The following is an 11,644-nucleotide window of genomic DNA, read 5'->3' on the forward strand; positions in this document are numbered from 1 at the left end:
GGTTGGCTTCTGGGCTGCCAGCGCCCATGGCCGGCTCATGGCCAGCTTTTCATCCACCAGCACCCCCAAGTCCCTCTGGGCAGGGCTGCTCTCCATCCTTTCATCCCCCAGCCTGTATGGATCCCGGGGGTTACCCCGATCCAGGTGCGGAGGGGTTCTCTCAGTTGAAGAGAGAATGCCTTGTGGGATCTGGTATCTACTGCAGAATTTAAGTGTTCTTATTTCAAGGTTATACGCACACAGTTGTTTAAACAGCTTCCCTGAAGCTGTTTAAAAAAAAAAAAAAAAGAGCTGATTATTGTCTTGAGGTATTGCAGGATTTTTCATACATCAAATGATTAACTTCTGCTCTGACTCAGCAGTGTAACGAGATAAGCTGCTGGGTTTGCATCAAATGCTTGAGAATCTGCTGCAAGGCTTGTCGTGTGTGTTAGTAAAAGTACCTCCCCTTCCCCGAGGATGTTCTGTTGTAACAGTAAACGTAGTTACTCGGAGCAGTCTTGTGAGGGGATTGATTAGAGCAGGATGGTCAGCATCAGGCTTCTGACCAATGGGCTTGTGTCCATTAAAATAATAATCCCAAAACCTCAGAGTTCACCCCCTCCAAAAAAAAGAAATCTTAAATGTGTGAAGGCCGTTGTATGCTTGCTGACTTGGGCAGTGGGACTGGACCAGCTGTGTTCGCTTTATCTTGGTATCAAATCTTGGTCTAGTAGCAAAGCAGCTTTGGGGGATTTTAAACCAGGTTTTTTTTTTCTAATTAACCACGAAGTGAAGCATCTGAGGTGTCTTCTCACTGCGTGGTCTTAACATCAGCAAAGTCGTGCATTTTTCATGCACAACACTACTTCAAACTTAACTTTTTTCCTCAGTTTTTTCTTAGTGCGAACGATAGCGGCAATATCCTCCTGCCGTGCTCTTCCAGCGGGAAAACAAGGCAGGCTTCAGAGAGAGTGTTCTTGTGCTTGAATCGCCTCTTCTCAGGCCCGGCTGTTATTTTGTGAGGCTTCTGATCTCATATTGAGATAGAAATTGGAAACAAAGCCTTTTCAGCCTGGAGAAGAGAAGGGTTGGGAGACCTTGCAGTAGTTGCCCAAAGCACAAGGAGGTTACTGAGAAGATGGAGCCAGGCTCGTTATTGAGGTCTGTGGCAGGAATAAAATAAGTCAAACTGAAACACAGCAAGTTCTAGCTTGATATAAGGGGAATTTTTAACTCTGAAGAAGGTTGGGATGGGGCCCTGGGAAGTTGGGAATGTTCTTCCTTGGACTCTTACAGGCCTTGCTGGACAAGGCCCTAAGCAACCTGGTCAGAATGCAGTGCTGACCGTGGTTTCAGTATGAGATTGGTTTAGAGACCTCCTGAGGTCCCTGGCACCCCGAAGGATTTTCAGGCTATAGTCTTTATTTGCAACTTCTTTACATGTCTGGGTTGCAGAGGTGACTGTAGCTGCATCACAGGGATTCCAAAACATGTTCGGTCCAAAACATATTTGACGCTAACTCCGCTCCATCAGTTTTATTACTCAGCATGTTTTTCTTTTGGGGTTTCTAGGACTTGATGTCGAAGGCTGCAAACAGATTGAATTGTGGAAGAACCAGAATCTTTCATATTTGCCATCGATGTGGTCATCATATGTAATCCTATGCTTCCTTTTTCAGTTGACATCAACACATCAGGTCTCCTGATGCTCATCCGTGAGCTGCTACTGGTTATTGCCCATGAGTGAAGTAAATCAGGGACTCCTTCCAATCCTGATGTTATCCTAGAGATGTATTTTTTTTTGTTGCCGTTTAGGGATTGTAGGAGTAGCATGTGGTCTTGGCTTCGTGTTTTCGTTTTAAATAAAAATAGAAACACCCTTCTCAATGGAATTGTCTTGCCTCCAGCTTGGTTTTCAGGCCAAGCAAAATACCATGTTTCAAAAGCTCACCCAGGTTCATTCTTGTGACGGTAGTTACCTGGGGGGTGGCTTCTGTCTTAAGGGATTTTAACTAAATACCAGTTGCCTTGCCTTTCTCGCTCTTGACGAGTTTTGGCTGACGGGTGATGTTGTCGTCGAAAACGAACTCCCTTCAGAATAAACTTTAGGCGTGTTTCTGTCTTAGGCTTCTCTCTCCACCTAGTAACGTGACCTTAACTAATAAATATTAAACTGATTTCTGCAGTCAAGACCGCTTTGAAATACCTATTCTCGAGCAGGTGGCAACCCCGTTCTCTCCAGGAGAATTCAAAAATGTTCCTCTGTGGAAGAAGCTCCCTTTTTGTTTCCTGCCTACCAAACAGCATGGAGGAGCCCAACTCCTAGCCCCATAACTTTTTTCCAGCAAGTTTCATATATCGTTTGGTCAGCATGGAGGTGTGGGATGTTGGCAGGAACGTGTACTTGCAGCATCTGTCTGCTTATGTCTTGCCTGTGAAAGGCATTGGTGTTCCATCTCTGTAGGCTTTAGATTTTCGGTTACCAGCTGCTTTTGCACACTGCATATGAGACATCCCCATCTTGAATATTCCAAAGGTAGAAACTGCTTATAACCCGCTGCTTTGAGCACATCTTTGCATAGGATACTCACTCATGGTTGGCAGGTTGGGTTTGTTCCCTGTAAAGAACAGGGCTAGCAAGAATTTTATGGTCGTTTTTGTTGGGTCTGAACGACTTGTATTGGGAAGCATTAGCACGTTCCAGAAACCTACTGAAAAAGACGGCGAAGCAATATCTACAGTGCAGGAAATGGGCTGAACCCCCAAACCTGCTTGCTTGGGCTGTTGCATGCTGAAATATGGGAATGTGATGGGAGTTGTTTGGGCTTTAGCTGTTCCCAGCTCGGTGAGCGGGGAGCGCTGGCTTCTGGCCCTCTGCTTTTCAAAGATCTTGTCTTCTCCATTTTGCTGTTCTCTCACCTTCCCTTACTGATCTTTTTATGCATTAAAAAGTCCACGTGTAGAAAGAGCAGCGTTCCATCCAGTGTACCACTTCTGGTTTCCAGTGCACCTTTTTCTTCTTCCAGGCTCACGGAGGGGATCGACAAGGATTACTTAGCCTGTTTCCATGTGAAGGCCAGGCCCCGTTAGTTTCTTCCTGCACCTAGCAGTCTGTTGTGCAGTGTTTGGTTAATGACCAAACTGCCGCAGCTACTTGTGTGATTCGCAATTTAGGCATGCTCTGACATACTGCTAATCCAAACACGGATAAAATCCAGAATGAAACAGTCTGGAAGAGATGGGACATGCTGAGTATATAAAAACCAAGTCTACGTACCTGTTGCTTTTGATAGTGACTTTTAAATTTCATCGTTAAAAATTATCTGTTGGTGTTTACTTGTCAGTAATACAGGTGTTTGGAGAAGGTGAATCCGAAAATACATATTCTAAACTTCGTTAGACATCAACGTACGTGACCTACGTATCGATTGCCTTTCAGATACCTGGCGTACCGCAACTTCATGATTGACACCTATCGCTTAAACCCTCAAGAGTACTTGACCAGCACTGCCTGCCGAAGGAATCTGACTGGAGACGTGTGTGCTGTCATGAGGTAAAAGCCATGGATCTTTCAGCCACTGCTTTCCCTTCAACCAAAAGAAATGGGAGCTGCTTTAGAAATGGAAGTGCTCCAGTAGGACAGCGCAGGTGTGGGCAGTGGCCATCATGCTGTTGATGAGCAGGCATTTTCCCCACTTTTCTGCTAACCAGACTATTTTATGCTCTTGTTTGTTTGTAATACTCTCTCTGCCTGCTGAGCCACGCCTACGGAGTTTGGATCTTAATTTGTGATTATTTAGGATCTGCTGTTTAGTAAGCACGTGGAGTTGTTTCAGAAATTCTACTTTTGCAGCTCAGCTTTGTCAGTTCTGTGTTTTGCCAGCCTTAAGCTGTGAGGCGCAGCAGAGCCCTAGAAATTTGGAACTTGCTAAATGTCAAGTCGGTGGAGAAGAGCTACAGGTAGATGAGGGAAGCAAACCAAGGGTCGTGCAGCCCTCACAATCCGTACGTTGTCTGTAAATGGTTCCATGCATGTGGCCATAGCTTCGCTTCGCCTTTCTCCTTAGTCATTTCCTGTTATCTATAACCAAAAATGTCATGTTTTGTTTTACGCGACATGCTGAAGTGCGCTCAAGACTGTGCAAAGCTCGTGCTATGTGATTGGGATTGCTGTTCATGGTTAGTGAAGGATTATAGAAAATTCTGGATCTGTGTTTGATCCAGAAACGTACGCTTCTCCCTTCCCTGTCTCCTTTCTGCAGTGTCAAGCGTAAGCAAGGCTTTGGTTCTTAAGGTTTTAATTTGTGGTGTTGTTTCACAGAGTACATGCTTTTCTGGAGCAGTGGGGTCTCATTAACTACCAAGTGGATCCAGAAAGCCGTCCCATGGCCATGGGACCTCCGCCTACTCCTCACTTCAATGTGCTGGCTGACACACCCTCTGGACTTATGCCTCTCCACATCCGCACTCCGCAGGTGAGCCCCGCGGGTCACATGAATGTGTGTTTGCCTTAGCTCTAGCCAGTGCCATATAGCATCTCGGTAGAATAATCTGCGCACAATTTGCTGAAACGTTCCCTTTTTTGTCTGTCTAGGTTGAGAGTTTCAGGTAGGTGGAATCTCCAAACCAAATCTGCCAGCACTGCGTGCAAGCGATGTTATGTAAAGTCATCTCTGTAGACTCATATTCAACTTAAATTTGTTCAGTCTGTGTTCTGTTTAACATTGGTCTGAAAACCTTGAATAACTTTCACTTCCTGCCCCTCTCACCTTTCCCTTGTAATGTTTGTTCACAGGTTCCAGCTGCTCAGCAGATGTTGAGTTTTCCTGAGAAAAACAAAGAGAAGCCTACTGATCTGCAGAACTTTGGGCTTCGCACAGACATTTACTCAAAAAAGACTTTGGCAAAGGCAAGTACGTGGGGATTTATTCCCCTGTGCCTTCTATTCATGTTTCTTTCTCAAGTGTCCTCCCCTGTGACATTGAGTAACTTATGTTACTTTTGCATTCCTCTTTTAGATTTCTTCCATCTCAGTGTAGGATGCTAAGATACCTCACGGCTGTGTTGGAGATCTGATTTGGTAGAAATAGAGAGGTGTACCTACCCTAAGCTACTCAATGCTGTCGCGCTCTGGCCACTGAGCTCTTGTTTTGTTATTGCATATTTTACCTGAACAGTTCAGAATCAACAAACTAGCCAATAACTTAATAGAGAATCTGAGATCTTTCCGCAGAGCCTTTAACCATCCCATTTTCCAAGTCTGAGCAGGGTTTTCCAGACTGACAGCACCAGAAAGTTGCCTGATTACAAAAGGTGTCACAAAACCATTGCAGGGGATGTTTTGGCGCTGTCATCGCAACATACGGTTTTGTGTAGTTCTAAGTTTTGTGGCACCGTTGCAGTGATGTTGGTAATTCCATCACCCCTTGCCTTGAACTCCTCCTGCTGCCCGATTCACGCGTCTGTGCTTGGAGGTATTGCAGGAACACCAGCCCACCACTTCAGCATAGCCTTCGGTCTGGAAGGCTGCAGCATTCTGCTGATGAGTGCCTCCCTTAGGCTGGCGTGAGGCCGGTTCTGTGTGACTGGTTTCTGTGAGTACCGTGTTCGTTGTCCCAGGAGTTCGAGAGAGAATTATTTGGGGGAAGAAAACCACCAAAAACCCCAAACCACAACAGTTCTAGATATCAACATTTGTTTATGAAGCTTGATTCCGTATCGCATTTCATGGAGTGACTTCGTCGCTTAGTTTAGGGAGGTACAAATATTCACCAAATCCATAAATCTTCCACTGTTCTAGATGCTGGCTCTATTTACAAGCATCTGTAACAATGAACTTGAGCAGATCTATTTGCAGAAGTTGGTTTCCCTTTCTGTTTTATGCGTGGGGCAATTACTTTTTTGGCTGTTCATAGCAGCCTCTTTGAGAGCTGATCAGCTGCTGGGTGACTCACTTTGATCAACGTTCTCTGTGGGTTGATCTGCTGGAAATGCAGCGTGAGATAGGATAGATTTCCTTATCTGAAATACTCTTTTCCTTTTGCTGGGGTCTTGCACAGAGACACCCAATCTAGATAATGTTCTTCCATAAGCAGGTGACAGGCTTGATATGTAATGGATGAGGGTGCCTGTAAGCACAGAAGGGGAAGTTTCCACCAAGAGTTTTGTAACTTTTAGAAACCTCAGGAGTTACCCACCAGGTACAGATTTGGGGGCAGCAACCCTTGGAACAAGCGATTGCTAAATTTGCTGCAGGTTATCTTGCTGTAATTACTCTTGTCTTTTCAGATAGCTCATCTCATTGGTAAAGATTTATTATGATTTTTTTACCAAGTTACTTGTAGATAGGTGAACTTTCCTTTTTGGAGCAGCACACACCTTACACAGTGCAGTCAGCCTGCCTTGGAAGCAGAGGTTTAATGGGGGCTAAAGATCATAGAATCCCAGAATCCTTTAGGTTGGCAAAGCCCTTTCAGCTCCCCCAGCCCAACCGTTCCCCTACCCCTGCCATCCCACCCCCAAACCCTGGCCCTCAGGCCCGGGGCGGCCCTTCCCAGCCCCTGACAGCCCCAAGGGGAAGGAATTGTTCCCCATGCCCAACCTAAACCTGCCCGCAACTGTAGCGTTGCATGGGGTTGTTGTGACCCCAGGGCAGGACCCGGCCCTTGGCCTTGTTGACCCTCACCCAATTGGGCTGGGCTTATGGATCCAGCCTGGCCAGGTCCCTCTGCAGAGCCCCCCTCCCCCGCAGCAGACCCACACTCCCACCCCACTCGGTGTCATAGAATCACAGAATGGTTTGGGTGGGAAGGGACCCCCAGAGGTCACCCAGCCCAACCCCCCTGCAGGAGCAGGGACACCTTGAACCAGCCCAGGTTGCTCACAGCCCCGTCCAACCTGCTCCTCTGCAAACTGGCTAGGGGGGTCCCTCAATCCCCCCACCCAGGTCATTGATAAAGATACTAAAGAGAACTGGCCCCAAGTTATGCTGATATAAACCCTGTTCCGTTGAGAAAGGTGCCCTTTAAGCTATAAGAATCCCAGCCAAATCGAGCAATGCTGTCTCCTCAAGGTACAGTAGCTGCTCGGGGGTTAGATGGTCCGTTGTGTCTGTTGGCTGCCTCCATCCTTTGGTGTGAACTGCAGGGTGCTTTGCTGTGAACTGCTCTGTTCTTGGCTTAATTTTACTGGCCAAAGTCACACTGACCAGAATGCCATCAGCACTCCTAAGGGGTTTTATTATTTAGGAAAATGCCCTTTTCTGTTTGCTGTATGTGCAAGCAAAGATAGCTGGGAGCCAGGAGAAAAGGGCACCAAATCACTTCGCTTTGGCTCAGCATAAACGAGGAGTTGCAGTTTCTCCTGGATGTGTTGGGAAGACTGGATCTCTTAACCCTGCATGCTTTAGCTGCGTAAGTAAGTCATGTGAACTGGACCGCTGTATGAGATAACCAGGCGTTGGTTAGCTGTGGTGGGAAGGTTGTGAAAGGTACACGTTTGAGTGGGTTAAATAACAGATTCTTCCCCTTTCCTCCTCAATGTTTTCTTCTATGAAGTTCTGTGCAAGAAGACCTGTATTTACCTTATTTTTTCTCTTGTAGAGTAAAGGTGCAAGTGCTGGAAGAGAATGGACAGAACAAGAGACACTGCTGCTATTAGAAGTAAGTTCATGAGGGCAAAACCAAAACACGCAGGGTGTTCCGTGCTTTAAAAATCTATGTGTAGGTTAATAACTTTTTTCCAGTGGAGTTAATGACAACTGCACACCGTGACAGAAGCTGGAATAGCGAAGCAGGGTTTGTCGTGGGAAGCAATCTCCTGGGACTCAACTGATGAAGCTGCAGGAGGGGGTGGTTGAGTATCTGTGTATACACGGCTGCCTGCCCGCCGTGGTTATGGCTTTTGAACTGGTAAAAGGTTACAGCTCTCCCTCCAAACGGTGGCTCTTTATTTGACCGTCATGGCTACAAGAACGTTAGTACTAAAAGGAGATGGCAGTAACATCTGTGTGCTCCAGGGGCTTCATATACTTTAAGGTTCAGTTCTGACTTGTATCTGCAAGCCAGAGATTAAGTGCTAAAGAACGGTTGCATAAACTCAAGAACAGATCGTGCTGCGCAAAGAGGTCTTTTCACTAACCAGAAGTCACTAACAATATGAGATAAATGTGATTTCACTAAACAGAAAGTCAAGTAATGCTTTACCTGCCACTAAGATGAGTATTTTGACATTCTGATGAGTTTAAAGGTTCCTGGCTATGCCATAGCATGTGAAGGGAAACTGCTAATTTCTGAAGTTTAAGTAGTTAAGAAACAGATGAGGCTGTTTCCTGCCTCCTGCCCCTAAGGAGGGATGCTCTTTATTTGGTAGCTCTTCAATCCCACGCATCTACTCGTTCCTTTCGCCCCATAGCTGCACTTGCTGTATTCGTTAAGCTTTTTCCGGAAGTCTACGAGACGTACACATGAGATGACTCAAATCACATGGGCACTGTACAAATAAGGTCAAAGAACTGTTAGCGCGCTGGAATCCGGTCTTCATCCCCTGACTGCCTCATTTGGCGCTCTTGAACCGCATGGGAATTGTCAGGTCGCTTGGGGTTCCAGTCTAGGATGAAAACCACCGCCTGAGGTGCACGGCAGGAGCACTGACATCAGGGCAGCGTTGCCTTTCACAGTGTTTCATCAGAAGAAGCATCTCCGTGGCCTGAAATAATTAATGTGCTGCCACTTCCTATAAGGAAATGTTCATCTGCCAAGCTTTCTTTTACAGGAACGGTTTTATTCATGTAGAGATCGGGTGGTTGATACTTTTTTTTTTTTTTTTTTTTTTTCCCCTTTTATGTAATTCAGGGTTCTGGTATAAGAATTCCAGTTGGGGGGGCAGTGTCTGGTTTTACTTGCAGAGAGAGCTCCAACCAGACTGGAATTGCGTGATCGTTCTGGCTTTTTTGTCTTTGCATGTGTCAGTAATCCCATAGAAAAGTTAATTTCATAAGGAGAAGCATGGACAGTGGATCTTGGCGGTGCTGAACAATCATAGAATCATAGAATGTTTTGGGTTGCAATGCTCAACTTCTGTGTGCGGCTGCTTTCTGAGCTGCCCAAGTGCCTCAGCAGCAGCGCACTCAATTCAGCCCTCACAGATAGGGAACAGTGTTCATCAAACGGCTAAAATCGATTTTTTTTTTTCCTTTTTTTTTTCTTTATGTTAGGTTGATACGCACCGTTTAGCCAATACTATTCTGTTGGCACGTAGAAAAATTTTGCTTATAGGGTGAAAACAGATAAGATGTCTTTCATAGAATCATAGAATGTTTTGGGTTGGAAGGGACCCCCAGAGGTCACCCAGCCCAACCCCCCTGCAGGAGCAGGGACACCTTGAACCACATCAGGTTGCTCACAGCCCCGGCCAACCTGGCCTGGAATGGTCCCAGGGATGGGGCCTCCACCCCCTCTCTGGGCAACCCCTGCCAGGGTTTCACCACCCTCACTGGAAAGAATTTCTTCCTTACATCCAGTCTAAACCTCCCCTGCTTCAGTTTAAAGCCATCACCCTTGTCATGGCATTCTTGTATGGAGAAACAAGTCTGATAGCTCGATGTGCTGGCTCCTTTGCTTCCTAGTGTTATTCCTTAAAATTAATTCTTTTTTACGTTCGTAGCTTATGGTCATACATAGCAAGTGGTAGCTTAATGAAATAACCCGGATGACATTCTTTTTTGTTTTAAAAAACAAATGAAACCTGCCCTAAGTCTTGAGATTACAATTTTATTTAATGCGAGTTTAAATTAATAATGTTTCTCTTCTTCATTCTTTGTGGGTTTAACCTATAAATAAATCAGGAAAGAGTATACCAGTTCAAGCAGAAGTAACTCCGCTACAACAAGCCAGCTCTGTCCAATTAAATCCTCAGGGTACCTTGGGGCAGATATATGTGCAGTGAAGTTCCAAAGAATAAATCTTACCCAAAATAATTATTGTCCTTCCGCCTGTTGACTGAACAAACTGGGCGGGGGGGAGGGAAATGCTGCTTCCCTCCCAGCATCATCTTCCCTGCCCCACCGCTGCTCCCTCCCTCCATGGAGCACTCCGCTTGCATAGTTAAGTGCATTTTCAGCTATTTATAGTGAGGACAACTATCGTGAGAGCTAGCTCGTCTAGCAGGAATAATAACAAGCAGGGAAGGAGGATGAGGAGAAAAAAAAAAACCAACCCCATGTGGCTCTGAAAAGCAAAGCTGATCTGATATGCTAGCGTGATTAAAAATGGATGGGCAGTGACACGTAACTGAAATCAGGGAAAGTGGAATGAAGGTTGAACGTTGGAAAAAATATTTCCCCATGAGTATGACCTGGTGAACTAAGCAGCTTCTCATTTCTTTAAACACTTGGGCGAGATCAGTCAGAGCTCGGGAGAACGGTTCGTAAGCAGTTGGGGACCAGTGGCTCCTGCGGCGAGGACCAGGCTGTCCTTTCTTCGTTCCCCAACCAAACTATTCTGTCCGTTGATTCCGTGAGCTGGGTTTTGGGTTTGTAAGGGTTTTGGTCTTCACCAGTTCCTGTGCTGTTCCTTCCATCCAGCCAAGCTCTGCTGGAGCACAGCGCTCCTGTGGTCTGGTGCTTGCCCGGCTGATCTCACACCCAGTGTTTTAAGGGAAGGAGCAGGGAGCCACTGGCCTTCTGAAGATGTACTGAGGTTTTTTTTCCTTCCTCCTCACCCAATCTAAGCAGTGAGACCCAGCTATGGGGGAGAGAAACTTAAAACTTAAGCCAGGCAAAGCTTAAACCACTTTCAGATCAGGGGGCTCCAAAGCTCCATCCGCTGCAGGCAACTTGGTCTTTTTGTGCCTCATTTGTTCAGCGCCTGTCGCGTCTCCTAACGCTTTTGGATTTAACTCCTCTGTCCTTTTAGTTAGTCTACTTCCACATCTTTGAAAATGTTACGGAGCTTGTGGTTTTTCCCCAGCTGACCATCAACATCCATGACGTGCCAGAGACTCGTGTTTGGGTGGATTACTTTGCCTTTGGAGAATTCTCGTAGCCGTAAAAACACTAAAACACTTTTCCTCCAAAACTGCTGTGAAAAAAACAGTATGTTCAGGAACTATAGGATTTAAAAAAAAAAAATAAATCAATGTTTTAGTGTTGATGAAAAATAGGGGTTCACGTGTAGCCCTGTGGGCGAATGTCTTCTGAATGTGCAACCTTTGTATATACAGTAACTTGTTTTCTGGAAATGTCCCTTCCCGGGTCGGGGAACTCTTAACACATGAGGCTACTGGCTCCCTTTCGGTCTTCTACTTGTCACTAGTAACTCCCGAAACGTCCCGCGTGCTGACCTTGTGTGCTTGGGTGGGCTACTCAGACACGTTGGATGTATCCTCGTCGTGATGTCTGACAGATACAGGCTGGCTCGGAATTCTGCCTTTACGCTGTGAAAGGTTGCGCGTGTGGAAAGTTAAGTCAGTCTTGAGTGTTACCCTGAAGGCTGAGATTGCTGGTAGTTCTCAGCCTTGTGGGAAAGATTTCAAGTATTGAAAAGCCATTAACTTCATTCATAACATTTGAACATGTCCAGAGAAGGGCAGCGGAGCTGGGGAGGGGTCTGGAGCCCCAGGCTGCTGGGGAGCGGCTGGGGGAGCTGGGGGGGTTCAGCCTGGA

The 11,644-nt window shown here is 46.1% G+C and overlaps 1 protein-coding gene across 2 annotated transcripts in view; it reads left to right on the forward strand.

Annotated features, from left to right (window-relative positions):
- Positions 1-11,644, forward strand: part of LOC104135905 (SWI/SNF complex subunit SMARCC1) — a 49,499-nt gene that overhangs the window by 35,048 nt on the left and 2,807 nt on the right. For both annotated transcript variants that reach the window (XM_009649600.2, XM_035889308.1), the window contains 4 exons: positions 3,422-3,535; positions 4,304-4,457; positions 4,778-4,891; positions 7,584-7,643. In XM_009649600.2, coding sequence (XP_009647895.2) covers positions 3,422-3,535; positions 4,304-4,457; positions 4,778-4,891; positions 7,584-7,643 — 442 coding nt within the window. The remainder of the gene's footprint in view (positions 1-3,421; positions 3,536-4,303; positions 4,458-4,777; positions 4,892-7,583; positions 7,644-11,644) is intronic.

Source organism: Egretta garzetta, unplaced genomic scaffold (assembly GCF_000687185.1).
Source record: "Egretta garzetta isolate BGI_Z169 unplaced genomic scaffold, ASM68718v1 scaffold432, whole genome shotgun sequence".
Taxonomy (NCBI): domain Eukaryota; kingdom Metazoa; phylum Chordata; class Aves; order Pelecaniformes; family Ardeidae; genus Egretta; species Egretta garzetta.